Genomic DNA, 22,855 nt, shown 5'->3' with positions numbered 1-22,855 from the left:
CAGGATTGTTGGGCTGTATGTATGCAATACTGATCTTTTACAGAAGGGTATATTAATTATATACCATATCCATATTCATTCAGAAACTAACATTTATTAAGTTATTAAATTACAAAGCTCTAGTAATGACAGCGCTGTGTGTTTAAATCCCACCTAATAAGGAGAGATGAACGCGGTTCTGGAGCCTTTAGGGGACCCTCCATATTCTGCAGCCCCCAGTCCAGGAGAACTATGGATTGTAGCATAACTTATTGCTCTCTTGTGGGTGAAGTTATCTTTTAAGGCTGTTAAGTAAAATGCTAAATCCCATGGACCCCTATTTATCAAAATGCAGCGATAAGGATGATGATATTTTTTAATTTATCACCGCTTAACACGGCAATAAAACAGAATCGCTTATTGTCACAACTTATTAAGGAAGTATATACCACTTTGCCAGGGCTAGTCTCAGTGGATAGCCACAAGCGTGCGCTAGCCCGCACCTGTGCAGAGGGAATGAGAACCTAACTTTTTCGGCTTTCAAGATCCACTAATCAAAAAGAAATTAATAAATTGTGAAAAAACAAAAATAACGTTAAAAATATTTGAAAACCGTTGAAAGAAAAATTTTCTAAGAATTTTTTTCAAGAATCTTCATTTGCTTTCGCTATCCTTACATGATGATAACAGAACAAGTATTGCAGGTGTAGATCCAGCACTGCTAGGAGAAATAGGGTTCTCCAAGCAAAGACCAGGGGGTAAATGTATCAAGCTGAGAGTTTTCTGGCGGGTTTGAAAAGTGGAGATGTTGCCTATAACAACCAATCAGATTCTAGCTTTCATTTTGTAGAATGTACTAAATAAATGGCAGCTAAAATCTAATTGGTTTTTCAAACCTGCCAGAAATCTCTCAGCTTGATACATTTACCCCCAGAGGAGATTGTCACCAGCAAATTGCACTGTCGGTGGGAGTAACTTCCAAAGGTTAAAAACTATTAAGTATACCCAGAAATCTCAGTTCTTATTTCACCACAATTTTAGATCACAATCCAATTATTGTTTCAAGGAACTTAAATTAAAGGTAAGATTTTATTACTTAGACACCTCTTGCTTAATTTGAACATGCAAATTCGGCCTTGGATCTCATCTACTTTTCAGCGTAATGTTTTGTAAAAGGATTTCATATTCAACTGAATACTAAAAAAACGTGTCAAGCAGAATATGTAGAAAACGTACATCCCGTATAACTATAATACTAATACTATTGTTACATGAAGGTTTATATGTCAACTTGTACCCAGTGATTGATTCTTGTGTGATTCAGTAAATCACTGGGTAGTGCAACATATTAGAGGTCAATTGCAAAGTTCAAAGTCCGTTTGCGCAAATCTGCCTAGATTTCCGCCAGAGCGCATTGATGGCGGTATTTGTGGAGCAATTTAAAAATTAGTGCAACTTAAATTACTGATTAGTAAAACTAGATATAAAGGTGTATTTTTCAGGGCAATCCTTGCCTTGCGGAGGGGCGCCCGGCCATGTTAACGTCACAAAACAACTTGAATTTTGCACCAGCTTAGAACTTGCGGATTACAGGGCTCGTCCTATACTCCTAATGGGATGTACTTTGGGCTACAATGTTGTACTTCAGTGGTGACCGGCATTTTGTATGTGCCCTCTGAGTCATAAACTGTCATAAAAAAAGTGACACATACAGGCTTACAACAAATAAACCCTGTGCAACGAAGATAACTATGTTGTATATGAGTGTTTTCACTATCACATGGATACACTAAACTTCGACCATGGCCTTATCTCTGAGGAGTTTGCATGTTCTCCCCGTGTTTGCGTGGGTTTCCTCCAGGTGCTCCGGTTTCCTCCCACACTCCAAAAACATACTGGTAGGTTAATTGGCTGCTAACAAATTAACAAATTGCCCTTAGTCTCTCTCTCTCGGTCTGTGTGTATGTTTGGGAATTTAGACTGTAAGCTCCAATGGGGCAGGGACTGATGTGAGTGAGTTCTCTGTACAGCGCTGCGCAATTGGTGGCGCTATATAAATAAATGATGATGATGAATATTGCTATGTAGCCCACCTAATGACAAACTGGTATTTGCTTTACTCTGAATGTGTTCCATTAACGTATCTGGTGCAAAAGTGCCTGCAGTGGCCTGATGTGACTTAAGCTAGACCCTATCATAACGGGGCAGATGAAGAGCACAGATCTGAAGGTAAATCGTGTAAAACGTGTACAGTGTGTACACATGGATCAGCTGCTGATCGGGACTTTTTTTTCAGTCATTGGTAAAATCGTTAAGGATATCGCATCGGGAGAAATTTGGTATAGTGTGTACCCAGCGTAGCCTTTAGCCACACACAGCTCGGATCCCAACACTTCCCGTTATCTTATTACACCCGCACTGTACACACCTATGTGATCACATCTCTGTCTTCTTCAATCGTGATATATTCAGAACATCATTTAAAGGAGTTTGGAAAATTCAAATCTAAAAACAACCACAGATAACAGGCAGCCTCCTAAATGTTAAAAAAAAAATAAAAAAAAAAATACAAATATACAACGTTTGCATCATTAATCTTATTCTACCCATTATGATGTTTAAACGTTCTTAAATAAATGATTTTCCATTTTGATGAAATTTAAAAGTTGTTCTTTATTTTCCTTACATATATTGATACACATACGCCTCATATTCTATTTCGGAACACAGCAGTTTGCTTATTCACTCCAACCAGTGACTCGAGCTGTGTCATGGACTTTCACAAAAATATGGCAGCATTCAGGGAGAAACAGAGTAAATATACAAAATAAATAATGCTTAGCTTTCATTTCTATTTAGCAGAGTGCGCATCTAATATCTCCAGGACAATACCATACAAGGTTCTTGTGTAAATGTACAAGCGCAGTATATCTTGCTCAGTTTTGTTATTTATTACTTGTGTCTGATTTAAATATTTTTCTTGCAGTGAAATTATTGGGAAAAAAATTGTCATTATAATTGCTGGAATTTTAAATGGCTTTGTCCACGTGAGCTCTTATAAGGAAAAACTTTTGGTTTATTAAAAAAAAAAATGCCTCAATTAAAAATCTGGAACGTTTTCTAACGTCTGACGGTAATTATGTCTGCTGGAGTAAAAAAATAAAAAGATACCTTCTGTTGGAAAATACAAAGCTCTGTCATTTAAGTGCCGCTTTTTAGCAAAATTTAAAGGCTTGTAGCTTGTCATGTACGGGCACGTAAAATTCATTCTTTTTTTTTTTTAATCTCGGCTAGGGGAAAAAACACACCCTTCAATACAAAGCAGTAGGGATAAAATGGAGTTATTAACACGTAATAAAGGATTCAGCTTAAAAAGAAATAGAAAAAGGATTTATGAAACTGGCAGTTGTTTTGTTTGCTTTTTTACATCCTTTTCTGTGCATTATATTAACTCGTTGGGTTTCAGAGGCATCTCCTGTCCGTACGCAAGATTGGCACTGCTTTCTGCCACCTAATGGGTTAACATAATTTCGCTTAGGATAATAACAGTGCTATGCAAATGCCAATCTTGCTGATTTCTTGGAAGATCCAGCACCCCCTAAACGTGGCAATCAACTTCCCCCTTCGCCAATATCACCCCCATTTCTCACCCCCCCCCCCTTTCCGTTCATCACACATATTATGTGTGAAACAGTAACATCTCCTCAATGTGTGTCTTTTTGTTTTAGGATTTCGCAAAAAAAGGGGAGTGCGTTGTTTGGAGGGAAGAGATGACATACTCGTCTCCCATCGGGGTGGGGAGATAGCAGGGACGATCGTATGAAAATAAAAGCGTGCCAACCTTGCAACAATGGCATACACCCACTCGCACATTATGGCATCGAGAAGGCACCCGCCAAGTAGAGTGATCATCGAACTGGATGAATACAGCTCAAATCCAACGCAGGCGTTCACCTTCTACAATATCAATCAGGGGCGATTCCAGCCACCCCATGTGCAGATGTGAGTACCGCTTCACCCGTTGTGTTCACGCACCGTTGGTGTCTGTATGGCGACTTAAAGTTGTATCGTCCTAACCCTAGCAGCAGGACTCTTACCTGCAACCTCTGTACAGTTGGTCGCACAATATCCTTTTAGAATCTTTAAATTATACTCCCAAAGATCTTCGGAATCTTGCGATTTTGCAGATTCTATTTCTATATATTTATTTTGTAGCTTTTCTGTCCATGAGTTTGGTTCACCATGGATTTCTGATTTTCATTCCACGTGAAAAACTGGTATTTCTGCAGATATTGTCCTGTATGCAGTAAAAGTGGTGTTTTTGCAGATATTGTCCTGTATGGAGTAAAACTGGTATTTTTTGCGGTCATTTTTCACAACACAATTGCTATACAGGTTGTATTTGTGTAACTTTGTGGATATTTATTTTTTTTGCTGTGCTAAAACTTTTGAATTGAATGTGATTGGATACAAGTCATTTTGTATAATGAGTGCACTTATCTTTGAAGCTATTGTATAGAGGCTGAGAGGTTTTTTTTTGAAAACAAAAAAATGGTAAAATATACAATTAAACACCTAATAGATTGCGGAAGAGAAGTAGAGAAGTATCCTTTAGGAACTCGCAGTATTTTATGTTTAATACCTTCCTGCTAGGATCGTTTTGTTGACACCCGTAAGCTACAGAATCTTAAAATGTAAAATCATTGCCTGACAAAGGTAAGGGATTATTTTTACACGGGAGGTTTTGAAAAAAATATTTATTACGTTCCATAAATATCCGTGAGTGCTGTAGTGATAAATAAGAAATGAAGGAGAACTGATGTGAGCTTGTCTAGGAACATAAAAAGCCAGAAAGATCTATATGAAAGTGAATCAAACCAGTACAGAGCACTATATATGATCTATAATAGTTTTTTTCTTAAAAAAATAAATATATAGTCAGACATATAAACAAATAGGATGTGTTTGTTTTGTAGGACTTGTCACTAATATTGGAGGTAATTTATTTTATTTATGCCAATAGATTCATCTTTTCACACAGTGAGATATTTATACGTATTGAAATATTTATGGTCCAAATCATTTGGGAGGTTACAATTTATAGAAACAGCAGGCTTGCGTTATAAGACGATATAATATATTTCATGGACTTGAAAGTTTTTCTTAACTTTTCTGTGCTCCTGGGGCCTGATTCATTAGTGATCTTATCTTGTGCAAAAATTAAGATGCTTATTTTAAGAAGAAATGGGAGATAAGAGTGAAGATAAGATGGATTTTCATCTTAACTTAAGAAATTCTTCACTTACGCAGTGGATTTTCCTTCTTATCTCCCTTTTATGAGCATGCCCAGAGTGGATTTGCTTAAGATAAGCAAAAAACGGCAGATAAGATCACTAATGAATCCAACCCCTGGTCTGTAATAGGGTCTTACCACTGGTATATTAGTCTGATCTTGCAGTTACACCGCCATTATAAATGACTTGAATCATTGTTTGGGCTGTTGCTTCATATAGCCCTTAGACACTTGTGTTTTATCAGAATTTTATATCTCGGTGTAAAATTGTGATTTACGTGACAGGTGCTTAAGTTTATGAATCGGTGTAATCACTAAATTATTATGCTTTTTGTGTAATCATTTTTTATTTATTTTTATTTATTTTTATTTTCAGCATTGTTCCAAAAATATTTATCTTTCCTTAAAAATAAATGACAAACATTTCAACAACAACGTTTTTGCTAAACTACAATTACGTTACAGTGCTGGAAAACCTCTTGTAAATGTGCAATACACAAAATGTACAAAAGTGTTATAGTGAAGAAATCATTCTTCAAAATAAGATAACGATGATCTTTGTGCCCTTCACATATCTTCCACAAACTAAAATCAATACAGCAGGCAAATGTTGTTACTCTAGTTATTAATAATACGACCACCAAGGTAGGAACCTCTTTTTGAGTCTACGGCAGCAAGAATTGCTCTCCCACATTTTTATGTCCCCAAATTGCTAGCGATCAGCACAAGTGAGAGAGAGACTGGACCAGGTCATACAATAATATGGACATTTCGGCATAAAATCGGCAGGAACAAGCCGAGGTCAATAACAAGCAAAAGGTCAGGGCAGGCAGCAGTGAACAAATGGTCAGTAGCAGGGACCGAGCAACAAAAAATCCAAAAACGATACAGTATTATCATCCACTCTCGAACCCCCCGCTCTGGTCCTCTTCTGTGCATGTGGAGGAGTCAGTTCAGCTACTTGTTAGGTAACCAAACCTATAAAGTGCGCCCAAGTGATGACATGTTTAGAAATATATTGATACAGAGAGCTACCTGTGGCGCAAGTCACTTTAGGGCACACGAGTCTACATTGTCCCCTGCACCTACTCCCTTATCTGTACCTTGTAAAATTGTAATGTGTATACATTAGAAATAAACTGCTTTATTGAACAGACTGAGCAGTTGCTGTAGATCAACACCTACTTGTCTACCTTTGGCTCATAGTTACAGATATGGACCACTAAAGCCCCAAACTTAAATTTTCAGCTATGGACCCTGAATAAAATACATTGTTCACCGTTAACCCGAAATTCCCCTACATATTTGTTAAAAAGTAAATATTACCTCCCCTACTCACAGACAACTGAAATCCCTCCCATATATATAGGATAATGTTCTTATAAATACATGTATAACAAATGAGTTGGTCCTCAGCAAGATGGCAAGGGTGTCACTCACTCTGTGTCTAATCTGCAAGTGAAAAAACAGCCTCCTACTAACATGGACACATCCACAACAGATTACAAAACATGTCACAACAGTTATAGCTCAGAACCTTGTAACAATCCAAGTGTTAACCAGGTAACAATAAGTCTCATCGCACCCCACCCATTACCATGGTGACCCTATATTCAGGGCAGCTGATAATTCCCTGCCCTGGGGGGCGGTGGGTGAAGTTCACTAACTTAAAGTAATAAAATACAAAGTTCTCACAATCTGGGGTGCGGTGTTCCTCCAACCCTGTATTATCCAACACTGCTCTTCTCTGCTATTACTGATGTAAATTGTGTATCTGTAACAGTATTATAAGTGGTAAAGAAGGTTACAAAGGATCTGATAACGCTGCTTTCGCCGACGTCAACCCTATTTAGCGAGAATTGCTGCCGCACTACCTGCCTGCCTCAGGATGGCGATAACAGATGAAAATCATTAAACAATGTGTAAAGGTTTTTAATTTTTTTTTTTAAATAGTTTGATTTCCCCATGCACAGTCAGCGAGGGTACACCCTTGATGTATAAGGTTAAGCTACCATCTTTGCCGAACAAAGGGCTTTGTGCCCCTTGATAAATATGCCCATTAGGAACATTATTGGACAGTAGATAAAACGTGAATGTTCCATCTGACTGTGTGGTATATTTTTGAAACAGTAAAAATCTTTATTGCGGCAAAAAACGGATGTTCTCACTGGCGATATGGATTCGTTCAATAAATGCCATTAAAATGTTCAAAGCAGACCTCTAAGCTGAGTCTCGCCCCCCCTTCCCCCCGTTCCTCTTTGGTTAAAACTTACCAGCCCGCCCCTGGGTTCAAGTGCCACTGCAATCCTTATTCAGTCAACAGTTTCTTGTAAAAAAAAAAAAAAAAAAAAATGTAAAGAAAATATTTTTAGTGAGTTATCATCATCATTTATTTATATAGCGCCACTGATTCCGCAGCGCTGTACAGAGAACTCATTCACATCAGTCCCTGTCCCTTTACAGTCTAATTTTCCTAACATACATACACAGACAGAGGTAAAGAGAGAGACTGTGGTCAAATTAACCTACCAGTATGTTTTTGGAGTGTGGGAGGAAACCGGAGCACCCGGAGGAAACCCACGCAAACACGGGGAGAACATACAAACTCCACACAGATAAGGCCATGGTCGGGAATCAAACTCATGACCCCAGTGCTGTGAGGCAGAGGTGCTAACCACTGAGCCACCATGCTGCCCTGAGTTATCAGCAAGAATTCATTGTTAAATAGCAGCGATAACAACATTTTTATCTCTGCGATACAAATAAGCCCCCAAAAAAACATTGTTATTGCCATTTAGATAATAAGTAGACTCATGTGCCCTCATCCTGCTGTTGTACCAAGAGTTGTATATTGTGTTGGTGTTTTATGAATGGAACACTTCACCCACAAGCCAACGGGATGAACACGCTGGTTTCCTGTCAGAATGAATTATCTCCAGTACTATATATCTGACCACGTTGCTTCTCTCACTTGTTAATAAAATCCCCACAGAGCGTTTATTGAATTCTTTACAGGTGCAATGTTTTGTTTTTTTTTAAAAAAAAGGTTAATTTTCTTCGCGCAGCTATAATTAACCTTGTCAATGCACCAAGCCCTCTGGTCCTGGGGATTCACGCTAATTAAAACCTAGCGTACTTTGTGGTAAGCAGAGTAGATCATCACCAATTATATATTGAATTCCAGCATCTTCATCAACAGTCTCTTGTTAAATGCCTGATTCTGTTATTATCTGTGAATTAATGCTTTCATATGCTGAGAGACTAATGATTTCACTAAGGGGGGGCCGCACACATGGTATTTTTAGAGTGTTTAAAATAAATGAATGACTCATTTATGCAGTTAGGTTTTCATTTTCCTGATGGAAAAATTCTTCTATTCATATGTAAATGTTTTATATTCCATAGCTTTGCTGTGAATGTATTATGTTGTCCTGATTTGTCTATAACTTTGAATTGATTAGAGAAGTGTCTCAGTAATGTCATTAGTTCCAAGTAAAATGATCAATTTCATTCTAATGAATATTTGTTCGGCACAGAAAATGGCTGCCCCCCACAGTGGCTCAGTGATGTCACCTGGTCAATTTATGGGATACATTGTCATGAATATTGGGCACATAAAATGGCTGCCTCTGTGTTGTCATTGGTTCCTTTTTGGAATGAGCCAAAGCCACCTTTCCAGGATACTTCTGGATTATTGGGAGATGGCCGGCAAAGTGGGCAGGGATGTGTCATATTGACGAATCGCGTCATTTTGGCTCCGCCCCAAGATGTAATGCTTTTACAGCAGGAGGGCAGACACAAAATGGCGCAATTCTGAGGGAATAGCGTCATGGAGGCTCTAATGCTGCCCACTTCACTAGGAAGTTGGCAGATGCAGGAGACTGCTCTACTCTCCCGGAAGTCCATTGGACCTACCCAGAATTCGGGAGTCTCCCAGACATTCCAGGAGAGTAGGCAACTATGCGTTAAAGAAAAGCAGCTAATGAATCTCTAGAGACTGAAGTGTCTTTTCCATTTCTGTCTCCATTACTGAAGTCATATTGTCTTACCTATCAGTCTTTGATTAAATCTTGGTCTCCATGAAAATGGCCACCTCCATAGGCATCAATACATGGACATAGGACACAATTTGGTGACCTGCTGTGTCAGGTAGCAACGTCATTCGTCAGCTCAGCCTCGGCACCGAATCACCAGAACTTGTTCAATTTTGGCGCCAGTTTGTACAGCCCTTCAGGAAAATGATCCTGCTGACGGGGTGAGCGCCAGGCTAGCCCCCAAATGTCCGGCTTCATAAATATTAATACACTTATTTTTATACGATTAGTTCTTTTAGTTTTAACAGATGTAATCTGTACGCACAGTGGGATACATAACCTACGTCTGCTTCCCAAACTTATTTTTCCAACTTCTGTAATACCAAACGGAATGAATTAGTCGGCGCTGAATGATTTATTGTTTACATCAATTTAGTGATTCAGCTCATGTATTGCAAATGGAAAATGAGTGATAGAGCAGAAGTAGACTATGATTGAAGTGTCAAATATAATCAGATTTGGAGGTAGGTAGCAGAAAAAAATATGGTGGATCCATGCACCTGATTTCTATGGATCAATAAAGATTCAATAATGGAAACGTGGAAGTGTGGTCAGTGGTTAGCACTTCTGCCTCACAGCACTGGGGTCATGAGATCGAGTCCCGATCTGTGTGGCGTTTGTATGTTCTCCCCGTGTTTGCGTGGGTTTCCTCCGGGTGCTCCGGTTTCCTCCCACTTATCCTTATCACTTTATTCTTGTAAGAGTTTTTAACCACTGTGGTGAATAAACCTTTTGGAAACAATTCTACACACGTGCGGCCACTTCTTGTGGCTTTTCTTTTGCTTTTTATATTATTACGTCATCTTTATTCGGTAGAGTTGGTTTTATTTAGAGATCAACTTATGAGGATTACAGATGAGCCTTGTTCTATTTCTTAATTGTACGCTGTTTATATGGACAATATCTAATCTTTGGTGTTTAGTAATACTACACTATGAGCTTTCTCTGGCTCTATTTGTCTTTTCATATATATACACGTATACATATAATGAATAACATTTGCAGGCTTTTTAAACATGGGGCCTGCAGACACTCTAGAGAACGCGTAGGCATGAATGTCGTGTGGATCTACAATAAAACTGACACCAATTTAAACTTTCGCAAGTAACATCTCAACTCCGTGCACTCCGAGACAGAATGCTGAATGCTGCAGTTTAAAAATATGTTAAATTTACAATTGTCAGACTACAAAGGGAAGTGTTCATCTGACAAGACGAATATTCTCCGCCGACGCTTCCCTGCTGCTGTGCCGTCCCAGGGGAGCTAATTATTACCAATGTATGTCTATTGTATAATGGTGCAGGCAGTGACAGACATGAGGAAAGGTGGTAATATCAGTAGTGGGCAAATGATCGTATGTTTTGTTTCTGCTCATTTGTATTCACGTCAGCGGTGAAATCCAAACCATGCACAAGGTTTCACCAAGACCCCCGGCCCCCTTCCTCCTGTACAGTGATGTACCGATTATTTCATGCACAAAGACCCTAACATTGCAATAGATCATTCCGATACATAGAGATCTCTGTGTTACACAGTAATTCCTGCATTGCAAATATTTCCCCTTGCACAGATTTTCGTTTACCCCTTTGGCCTAAGACTCCCGCGTTGTACCGGATACAGAGATCCCGCTATTGCAGTACAAAGTACCCCAGCCACTATTCTCCAATCACCCGTGACCAGGTGGTGGCCTTCGGCATGGCAGCCAGCGCCTCTACTGTTACAAGGTTCAAAATGGGGGCACATGGATTCCCAGCTCAAGTCACCTTGTCCTATAAGCCACGTCCCAATTGCCACTATAACAACCCTTGGGGCTAGATTTACTAAGCTGCGGGTTTGAAAAAGTGGGGATGTTGCCTATAGCAACCAATCAGATTCTAGCTTTCATTTATTTAGTGCTTTCTACAAAATAACAGCTAGAATCTGATTGGTTGCTCTAGGCAACATCCCCACTTTCTCAAACCCGCAGCTTAGTAAATCTAGCCCTTGTTGTTGACAATGCTGCCTTAGGAGAATTTTTATTTTGTTATTTTTGTTTAATTTGTAGTGCTGGCTTTCTGGACAAACTTCTATAATTCACTTAGACTTCGATATAAAAAAAAAAAGATTTTCACCCAAAAAAAAAACCAAAGCAGTATATAAATGCCAAAACTGTTCCCCTCAATAAGGTACAATCCTTCTTTAGTTATAAAATGGGGTTAATAAAAAAGTTTTACAGTCATTTTTCATCTAAATTAGAGAGTGCATTTGCTATCAGTGGTAAGAATTCTCCAATAAATCCCTTTTTATTCCATGATGATGATGGTGGAATCCAATAAGTATTTGTGGCATGGAGGTCAGGACTATGAGGAAGGGGAGAAAGGGTGACAGTGTAGACAGGACCTTTAAGCAGGGACTAGCATGATTGATGGAGGATAGAGCTGACTATAAATGGTGAGGGATTCGGAGCATTGTGCCAAAGGCCTACAGGAGGACTGCCGGGTACTGTAATTGCAGTAGGTCTTAACATCAGAGCTGGCTCACTTAACCAGCAGGTGGTAATAACATAGGATACATATTTATCGATGCCCTGTGGCATCGATAAACGCTCAATACTGTCTCAGTGCATTCTAATTCCTATTATATCATGAATCCTCAATTTAATGAAAATATGTTTATTTGGATTTTAAATAATATTCTAACTCTAAATACTACTCTAAATATAAACTGATAAAGCCCCGAAATTAGGAATAGATGGCAGGAACTACATCTAAGAGGCAGAAAGTAAAAGAATTCTACTGTGCAGTTGGCCAACGTTGAAAAAAAACAGGGACATTCCTAGGGACAGAAGATTCCAAGAACAGGACTCTAAAACTTGGAACTGTCCCTGGAATTAGTTGTCAACTATTCAATAGCTGGCAATAAAATATGCAAAACAGGCTCACAAGGTAGAACACATTCTGTGCCGGAGCTATTTTAATCTCCCACATCGAGGGAATCTTCACAAGGATTTCAACTTGAAACAAATATTAATAGCAGATTGGAAGCGCTGGCGGAGTCTCTGCGGCGGTTTTATATACAGTATGTCCTAAAAAAACTTAAAGTGACAGAATTATAATGTGGAAGTGTTATTCATATGCGCTAATAATGATACAAATATAAGCACCCATCACCCACACCCCCAGTTACCTACAGTTACAGTTGCCAGTGCTCCCACGCAGCTTCCGCCGCGACACTTGGAACGCTACAGTCCTTATTGTGTCGTGTTTACTGAACATGATAATACTGTTCTTTTTCTGTTTTAAATACTCCCTTTTCTCTAAATGTAGACATGAGGCACCTTGTACTGATGATAGCAGAAGTTTCAGTCTGACACTGAAATTGCTTTTATAAGGTGAATCAGACGCGTTTCACCTTCACTGGCACTGTGCAATCCATCACGGAACACTTTATAAATGAGTCCTGTAACCTAGTTGACATTGTGACTTTCCAAATAGAAGTTATATTTTCACAGATGCCGACATTTTAAACTCTTTTGCAGGGACTCGTTGCTGAATTTGTGCGTCCACGCAGGTCACACACAACGCATTACACAACTATTACAGCGGACTTTAGAGCACCACAATTGCTACCACGTCACGTTTACTGTCTGTAATAATAGTGTTTGCATTTTAAATGCTACTTTTCAGCAATTGTGTACTTATAAAGACTAGAGAGTAAGAATAGATTGAAAGAATTGCACGTAACACGCAGACACAAGTCAAGTTTATTGGTCACTGCTGAGAAATAGGAACATATCCAGAGACACAACTGTAGAGTCTGAGCTTGTCCTTGCAATTAAGGACAGATGACAACCTTGTGATTTAGTGACATCGCTGTTTAATACATGTAAAGATTTATTTTGCGGGCTATGTAACATATATAATCATGTAATATGCACTGGGAACATTTACAAATGTGTCCAGAACACAAAGAGCTAAGAGATTTTTCCATTCATTTCAATGGGTTTTCCAGCATTACTTGTAGAAACTCCATTGAAATGAATGAGTGTTTGTAATTAATGGAATAAGCCCATTAAATACAACACATTAGTACATTAAAATAAAACAAATGTAAAAACAAAGAGTTGCTCCCACTCCAAAAAAATTCCTTAACCAGCCCTTGCGCTAAACAACAATCCCTCTAAGAGGGCTACCAACCCGCTGGGCTTTTTCCGCCTCCACTGGGTTTTGGGTACAGGGGTAATGGGACCACTGAAATGGCAACTTTGACCCAACAGGGTATCTCAGTAATACTCTGTAATACTTAAGGTATAAAATGCAAATAAAACACAGACCGAATTCTTCGAAGTAGAAACCCCCTAACGCCTCGTACATGAATTTATCAATAAAAACAAATATTCTTCTTGTAATTCATATGGAGCATTTTCCTTAAACCCAGAAGGAAAATCTTCTTCTTTTAATCCACTGGAAATAAAATTAAACAACCATTAGAGGCGTTGGAAACGGCTCCCTCGCCACAGAATAAGAGAGGAATCGGTTGTCTGGGAGTATCAATAGCTGGTAGGTCAATCAGCAGCGGTTTCTTTACGCTTGTGATTGGCTGCCGTTGTGCGGGAGTCCTAGGGGCCTTTTAGCTGTGATAACACATCAATGGAAAATAACTGAATCTCTGTTGATGTGGGGGAAAAAAACAATTACCAGTGTTATGCAGCTTCGTTTGTGTGGATGACTCATTAAATTATATTTCATTGGAAATGAATGGGCCATTGGAATATATGGATCATTGACATGAATTGGAAAATATACAACAGAACACTGGGTAAACTAGTGCTTTGAAAGCTCTGAAATGGAACAAACAGTGTCCAAAACAGTGTGCTTCAAAACAAAGTCACAGAAATGCGAGTGTAAACACAAACGTGTACAGATACATCACATGGAATGGGTTTTATTTTTACATGTATGATTTGAACTTACGTTAAAAATGCAAGTCAGGTGCAGCGTATAAACCACAATGATGGGCCACCTCACGAACGTGCTCAGCCCTCCAACCTTCAGTTCAGCAATAAAAACAAAATACCCAAAATGACCTTGCCACCCTATAACACATCCCAAAATGCTCCTCAGACCCCCTACAACATGCTCCAATATTCCTCACATGCTCTTACACCCCGCACTTGCCACAAAATGGTCCCAGACCCTCAGACTCCTACATGCCCTCAAATGCCACATGCACTTCAAAACTCCCCCTACTTAACACCACATGCCACATAGACCTCCTCACATGCCCTCACTCACTTCATTAGAAGTACCAGTGACCACCCACAACTAATCAAATAACCTCACCACTAATTAAATCATATGTTAGGGAATTTAGACTGTAAGCTCCAATGGGGCAGGGACTGGTGTGAGTTCTCTGCACAGCGCTGCGGAATTAGGGGAGCTATATAAATAGCAGATGATGATTAATTTAAATGCATTTTATTAATGGCAGCCTAATAATTGCCTTTAATTCCAAGCTCACGGGCTGTGTGTTGCCCACCACAGGGTTAAGGAGTGCTTGAATCCACTTTGTCTTATGCAAATATTTACGCATCCATGAAAAAAATCCAAAGATGTTATAAGAGTCACAAGCTGTCACATAAGTGTCATTTACCAAAGTACAAAGCGTATGCCTTCCGCAGGGCATATGCCATCTGTACCTATATTTTTGCACTTGCATTTGTGAGCCAAGAGTCTAGGCAACACGCCCAATTTACAGGCTCCGTCACCACTACCTGTAGTTACAAATAGTGTGTACATTCCCAATGTGGTCCTCACTGGGTGACAGGATGGATTTTTTCTTAGATACTGGAGGATCTCATTTTGATGAATAAGACGGTGTTTATATATATGGTGATCTTTCTCATTTATTGTTGCTTACTTTGCGTAGATGAATTCTATGATAAACCAATTATTGGTTCCTGATTGTTCATACTGGACTAGGCTGAGAAAAACAGATTCTCTATTTATTGGTTTGCACTAAGCCTCTCGTCAATTCTCAGATGATTCAATGACGATCGATATGATTGGTCAGGGCAGCTGTACAGTTATCGCTTGTGAATTTCTGTATCCTTCCCAATCTTGCTCAGCACATGTATTCTGTACGCTGATTTCATAATGTTTGGCTATAATATCTTATTTAAATTCAATTCACAAAATATGGTATGTGTATGTGAAATCTGCTCATGTATTTATAATATTATGTAGGGGTGAAGACCCTCCATATCTTGGGCCTGATTCATTAAGGAAAGTAAAGCAAAAAAAGGAGTAACTTTGCACCTTGACAAAACCATGTTGCATTGGAGGGGGGGGGGGTGTAAATGTGGGGACAGATTTATAGTTGGGGTAGGGCATGTCCTAGATCAGGGGTCAGGGAACTTTTTTAGCTTTTACCCCCAAATATATTTAGATACACCGACGTTACCCCCTTGATTTGAAAAGAAGGAAATAATATATTATTAATTATGGGAATTCAAAGTTTTATTGAATCTATTCAAAATTTCTTTGAAAGCTTCAACTTCAAAACTTCAGGTTTTGGAGTAATGATGTTGCTTCATTTCTGATATGAGAGCATCAATATTGGGGCATTTTGATATCAGAGCAATTTGGATACAGTCTTCAGCGTCCAATCGATTTCTCTGCTTTGTTTTCATGTTCGTTAGAGTGGAAAATCCTTGTTCGCAAAGGTAGGTTGTTGCAAAAAGCAGCAACTTTTTGACTGCCTCCTCATGTGCAATTTTGATGCCTTTGCAGCTGTTGACATCCAAAAATATGACAGATCTGCTTTGTTTTCAAATGCAATACGTGCTTCATTATTGCATCATAGCTCAAGAAGTGCCTTTGACAACCCTTGAGGCTCTTCTGGTACAACAGCAATTTCACATTTAAAGGGGTCTACAATCCAACTGACAGCATGTGAATCGGCAGCATTACCCCCAGGAATTTCATTTTTGCCCCATTTGGGGTAATTTACCCCTGTTCCCTAGCCACTGTCCTAGATCATCTTTAAATTTCAGTGTAAAAGTAAAGCTATCAAGTGTTTGTGTGCTACATGAAAAAACAGCCAGTATTTAATATATGTGCAAAATAATAAACTAATTTGCACCCCTTGCATTGTAACATGATTTAGTCCAGGAAAAATATACTCATTTTTTTGCCTTACTTTCCTTAATAAATCATGTTCATTTTAATTTGCTATATTTTCACCTGTTGTAATTATATTGTATTTTCCGTATCCTTCCAGGGTGGATCCTGTACCCCATGATGCTCCCAAACCACCTGGCTTTACTCGATTCGTCTGTATTTCTGACACCCATTCCAGAACGGATCTCATCCAGATGCCATATGGAGATGTTTTAATCCATGCCGGAGACTTTACAGAGCTTGGACTCCCGAGTGAAGTGAAGAAGTTTAATGACTGGCTGGGTAAGTGAGAACGAGAGAGTTTACGTCTAGAGGGACATAGATCGGCGATGCCTCCATTGAGCCCTATCATTGGTGCAGATTGCAGACTTTCCATACAAGTTCCATATGATATGTTTTGCATGGAATTTAGATGTTAATTGCAAATTGAAACATAGTCTCAGAGGCAGCTTGAAGCAATATATATAGTGTCCTCCAAGCCTACTCTGATCGAAAAGTGTCTCCTGGATCATTGAAAATGTCCTTTCAGTTTCTAGGCCTACTTTTTGGACTTGCTCCAAGATGGAGATTACCAAACCTCCTCTGGCCCTTTGTCATTTTCCATGACCTGTATAAGAAAGGATCTAATGACGATAAACCAAATATCAACAAAATCAACAACCCATCCACAGCTTAAAATAAACACAGAACTTGGTGGACCTCTTGAGAAACATGGAAGAGGCTGTGAGATAAGTGGGTGGTGTCAGGAGTAATGTGTAACCTTGTAGTTCTGGATCCCCTTCGCCCGAACTTTTTAAGCAGTCCAGTTTCTGACCAAATAGCTCAGTGTCTCCATCTGTGTGGATCGTCACGAATGATCACTTAGTTTGGAATTGGTTGATCGTGATAGAAAATGCTGTTGGGCGATGACCACATTTGCCTGTGTGTGGAGTCACCATCTGACAGGTAATATGAACTTTGCCTAATCCATTTGTTTGGTCCATCAACCAAATAATCACTTCTGCCCAAAGTGGCCACAGAACGCCCGATGGTTGAGCCGACAAAAAAAAATGTCATCACTTACGTGGACTTTTTTCCTGGCTACTTCCTCTCCGTTCCTGGCAGCTACACCTTACCTCCTAATTCTTGTGGCGTTCTAGGCTAACAAGAGGCAGAAGACATAAAGATGGGACATGCACCATACTTAATTTTGTTCATATGTACCCATTGGTCCACCCAAGCCATACATAATTGAACGTCAACTTCCCGGCTTGGGAAGTGCATCCAATTGAAAGTTTAGGATGGACTCCAATCTATGCCATATTGAACAACGTTTAAATATCAAGCCGTTTAGTGGGGAGAGAGGATCTGTGGCCACTCACTGAATACACCCTTGAAGTTCAGTTACCTGCCTCACCCTAGAAATCCTCTTTCTGCATATGTGCCCAGCTCCTCCCATCAGAAAAAATAATCCCTGTAGTAGACACCAGCTTGACGGCTAAGTCGTGTGCAAGCCTACAGAAATGGGCACAGGTGTGGAAAAATATTCCCATGACATCACAAAACAGCGTTTGTGCTGCAAAGCTGCGGTTTAGAAGCTTCGTCAATACTCGAGCCTTAATTTTAGCAGCATTTCAGCAGTTTAAAGATGGACCTCGTGAGTGTAACAAGAGATTGAACGTTTGAAGGATTTCTGCAAGATACTTTCTGTTTTACCAAATAATGAAATAAGACAAAGTTGTAGATTTACTGAACTGCGGGTTTAAAAAAGTGGAGATGTTGCCTATAGCAACCAATCAGCTCATAGCTATCACTTATTTAGCACATTCTACAAAATGACAGCTAGAATGTGATTAGTTGCTATAGGCAACATCTCCACTTTTTTCAAACCGACAGTTTAGTAAATATACCCCAAAATCTTATTTGATATTTCAGAAACAACATAATAGTTTTATTCTTTGATATAGTTTTTGGACTAATCTCATGGAATCTAACGGTGTTTAATTTAATGTGTTTTCTCTTAGGAAGTCTCCCGTACGAGTATAAAATCGTCATAGCCGGTAATCATGAGCTGACATTTGACCACGAGTTTATGGCAGACTTAATTAAACAAGATTTCTACTATTTTCCTTCTGTGTCTAAACTGAAGCCGGAGAATTATGAAAATGTACAATCTCTGCTCACAAACTGCATCTATCTCCAAGATTCCGAAGTTACCGTGCGAGGATTCCGGATATACGGCTCCCCGTGGTAAGACTAACTTATTAACCAACCGCAAAATGTGGCGTATAACATACTGACATTCTGCATCGTGTGACAATGCTCTGAGTACTGGAAGAGGACAGACTCCCTGATGCTTAACTCATTCTTCGGGCATAATGTATAGCTTAATAAAAATGTTAAATTCAGTAGTTGGGCCTAGTGAACGCACCTATGATCATGTTTATTCATTCCATGAATATTTTATTAGGAGCCACAGTGAAATATTCTCACCGTCCTAATATGATGAAAAGCAGAATATATCACACAAACCTGCTTCCGCACCGATGTATCATAAACAGAGTAAGAAGAGACCCGGGGCTATGTATATGCATGTCATTGCAGACTATTGTAAGGACTATATTAAACGTCAAGGTTTATGTTACCTGACAGGCGAGGAAGAGCGGAATGGCATTTTCTTGTGATTGACGTTGATTGTTAAGTTGAAAAACACTATACTACATTTTACCGATAAAGTCCCCCTAGCAATCTCGTAAAGGGAATAACTAAGATTTCAGTGTTTTCCCAGCAGTCCCCTTAAATGACTTCACAACCTTTAGGCACCGTGTTATCAGCTTGATGCAGAAGGACAGGAGCAAGTCTTGTTTCAGAAACTGTGTATGATGCAAACACAGGATGCTAGTCCGTGTCCCCTGTCCCAATGCCGGATTCCCAAATGTTGGTATGAGGTCTGCTACTAGTCAGCTATGAATGATTTCAGTAGTTTATTGAATGCGATGGTGAAGATGGAGATTAAGGCAATATTCTTCAGGTTACCACATTGCATATTTTATTTAGGTTCTCCAGGGTACCCAGGCAGGTAATATAAACAGTCTAAGGACTCCTAGCACCAGCTGTAACAGAAATTAAAAGACTTAATTCATTGCGTGGATCATTGTTCAGGTTTACCTCTAAAACTTTATCGACTAATCTCCACTACCTGTCACAGGATTGGTCAAAAAAAATCTCTCACACTCATTCTAACCAGTGACAGTTCTTGAAGAAAGTCAGAAAGTCCTGTTTGTCAGGGCCGTCTTAACAACATTAGGGCCCCCCCTGGGTAAAGAGGTGCACTGGGGCCCCTACCAACACAACCACAGGAACAAAAATGTAAATTATCGATAAAATTAAGTTTATATTTATTGTTACCTCCTTAAAAAGTCAGTGTTTAAAAATTAAAATATACATGCTGTACTACAGAGATTAATACACATAAACGTTTTATTCTGTTTGCCCCCCTTCATCCTGGTTCTGGTCTCCCCCTGTATCAGACACTGTGCCATCCATTATTCTCCTATTTGTTCCCCTTCACTTATCTTTCTATCGCCTCCGTTTCTAATTTCCACATATATTTGGCATTATAAATGAGCCTCAATGTTTTTTGTATCCTAATTAACTAATTAACTTTCGCTTTACGCGTATGTGGGCTATTGGAAGTCCATTACTGCATTTGCCTTCGTGTGACTTCTGGGAGGGCTGCTACACAGATAGTTCTGGAGGGCTGCTACACAGATAGTTCTGTAGTGACCTATCACAGTGCATTTTGTATTTTCAGCTATGTAGTGTAGTGTGTCAAAGCCTCTGATTGGCCAGGGATTAGACATATGAATCTGGCTTCTAATTGGTGAGTGTAAGTAACTAACGGAGAGGGGATGATTCCTAGCAGGCCAATCAATGACTAATGTCAGTAAATAAGTTGAACCTGTGTAAGAACAATTGAGTGAGAGGTTTTATGGGTTCAGTTTCAGTCGGCCCAGAGACCGAGCTCGTACACCACAGAGCTTCACACCATCAGGTCTGCACCAGAACCAAATCCAGATCCAGCAGTGAACTCCATATCCAGGAAATGAGAATGGGATGGAGGGCAGATTTCCTGGATCCAAGAGGGCTAGATGACTCCTCCCCGGCATTTTATAGCCCTTTCCTTTAAGCCTGCCCCTCAGAAGCGCACACCCAAACTTTCCCTTGTTTTGTTAACCCCTAGTGAGGGCCAAACTAGTTATGTATACAATCCTCAGCTTTTAATTTCCTTCAGGCTTATTCCATCCCTCAGTTCTGATTATTGAAATAATCATTATTTCATGACGTTCTGTTTAATTATCAGTGGAGAATTCTAAACAGATCTTCTGGCTCCCAAATACTCTTCTATATTCACAGTGCCAAAAGGTCAGCAGCGTGTACCCCCACCTGGCTCATTGTGAGGGCTCCTCAATCATCTCCGGCACTTTTAAGCATGCAATAGAACTGCTTCACTTGACACAAATCATTCTTTCCATTGTTATCTCGTCAGCCACCAGAAATATAATGATTTATGTGGTAGTTGAGCTTCTCTCTGCTGTGTAAATTAGAATTTTGTATTAGGTAGGAAAATGACAAGAGTAAAATACAAGACGTGGTCTGTTCAGACAAGCAAGCGGCTCTGTGTATCCTAAATACCCGAGCCACCTGTTGTGCTGGTTTAATAAAGGAAGGATTCGGATATCTGGAAGAAAATTGTTTTCCAGATTACTTGCTTTAAGAGGGAATCTGTTTCTGCAGCTATAATCCGGGCGGCTGCTTGAGACTATCACATATAAATATGTAAATTCACATTATTTTGTCCTGGTAAGGAGAGGCTCATTCTAAAATTACAAAACATTACTGATGTATGAACAGAACGGTTCTGTGACTCATTCCGTCCCTCGGTAAAGCGATGATAGATTTTTATGCGGCTGGGAGCCGCCATAGAAGTTTTTGGCTGAAACTGTCGGTGTCACGTAGCTTCGGGTCCCTATAGCACTTCATTACAGTCAATGTGTCACAGGACAGGATAGAAAAGGGATAACGTTTCTGATGTTCCCTTAACTCTTTGATTTTTAGCCACTATCTGCGTCCGTGACTGATACAGCCTCATTTTGAGGTATTACTTGCAATCCGAAGTCAGCTCCAATTATGTTGCAGTGGGATCTTTACAGCAGTGTCTTGGAGCTGATCAGACGCAGGTTTTGTCTTTACGGATATGGGAAGTCAATTTACACTGTGAATTTCAGATAACAATCTACAGTTCTACTGAATATTAAAAACTGTGGATTTTGCTTGATTATATTATACCCGGTCAGGACGAGACATTCTCCCTTGACAATCATGCAGTATACCCCAGGCCACCATAGAGCATGTTGTCATAAGAAAAACATGGTACATCATCATCTTTTTATATAGCGCCACTTATTTCACAGCGCTGTACAGAGAACTCACTCACATCAGTCCCTGCCGCATTGGGGCTTACAGTCTAAATTCCCAAACACACACACACACACAGACAGATAGACAGACGCACAGACTAGGGTCAATTTGTTAGCAGCCAATTGACCTACCAGTGTGTTTTTGGAATGTGGGAGGAAACCAGAGCACCCGGAGGAAACCCACGCAAACACGGGGAGAACATACAAACTCCTCACAGATAAGGCCATGGTTGGGAATCAAACTCACGACCCCAGTGCTGTAAGGCAGAAGTGCTAACCACTTAGCCACCGTGCCTTAATTGCCCTTAGTTGCGGGATAATGGCTTAAGAGTCCAGACATATGCGGGAGAGTGGACATGTATTGGTACTAGTATCTAGTGACCTTACTTTACTGTTAACAGCAGTATTGTATTTATTTAAATAATGAATATTTGCTTTTTTAGTTGGTAGGTTGCCCAAACATAACTATGGTGAGCAGATTTAGGTAACTATTCAGTTTCTAGTGTGTAATTATATCGGATAATTATTTTGGCCACATAGAAATGAGTCGATTTATCTAACTTTTCTTGACTTCTGTTAATTGAATTAATACCCATGCACTTTTCTCTACAACTAATTAGCCCACAGGATAATTGTGGCTGACGGCACCCGTTTCTATATAGCGTGTTTTGGAGGAATATTGGCAATATTGGACCAATCTCCCTGCTCCCCCTTTGGTTCTGTTAGACTGGTTCTTGTAATACAATATGTAATATTCTTCAATAACTCACAATAATTTTACCCAATTCAATATAAATACAATAAATTCAATCTTATATATAAAAATCATTGGTCTGTTTGTCTGTCTGGTTGTGCATTCGGACACCCCTG

General features: G+C 39.5%; 1 protein-coding gene across 3 annotated transcripts in view; it reads left to right on the top strand.

Moving 5' to 3' along the window:
* MPPED1 (metallophosphoesterase domain containing 1) overlaps window positions 1-22,855 on the top strand; it is a 58,752-nt gene that overhangs the window by 23,119 nt on the left and 12,778 nt on the right. For 2 of the 3 annotated variants that reach the window (XM_075210282.1, XM_075210284.1), the window contains exons 2-4: window positions 3,708-3,981; window positions 16,627-16,808; window positions 18,530-18,755. In XM_075210282.1, coding sequence (XP_075066383.1) covers window positions 3,830-3,981; window positions 16,627-16,808; window positions 18,530-18,755 — 560 coding nt within the window. In that variant the 5' untranslated portion in view covers window positions 3,708-3,829. Of the gene's footprint in view, window positions 1-2,982; window positions 3,113-3,707; window positions 3,982-16,626; window positions 16,809-18,529; window positions 18,756-22,855 lie in introns of those variants that run through there. The other variant, XM_075210283.1, reaches the window with a different exon arrangement.

This window comes from Mixophyes fleayi, chromosome 4 (assembly GCF_038048845.1).
Source record: "Mixophyes fleayi isolate aMixFle1 chromosome 4, aMixFle1.hap1, whole genome shotgun sequence".
NCBI classification, from domain to species: Eukaryota; Metazoa; Chordata; class Amphibia; order Anura; family Limnodynastidae; genus Mixophyes; species Mixophyes fleayi.
This window is presented reverse-complemented; position numbering and strand designations above follow the sequence as displayed.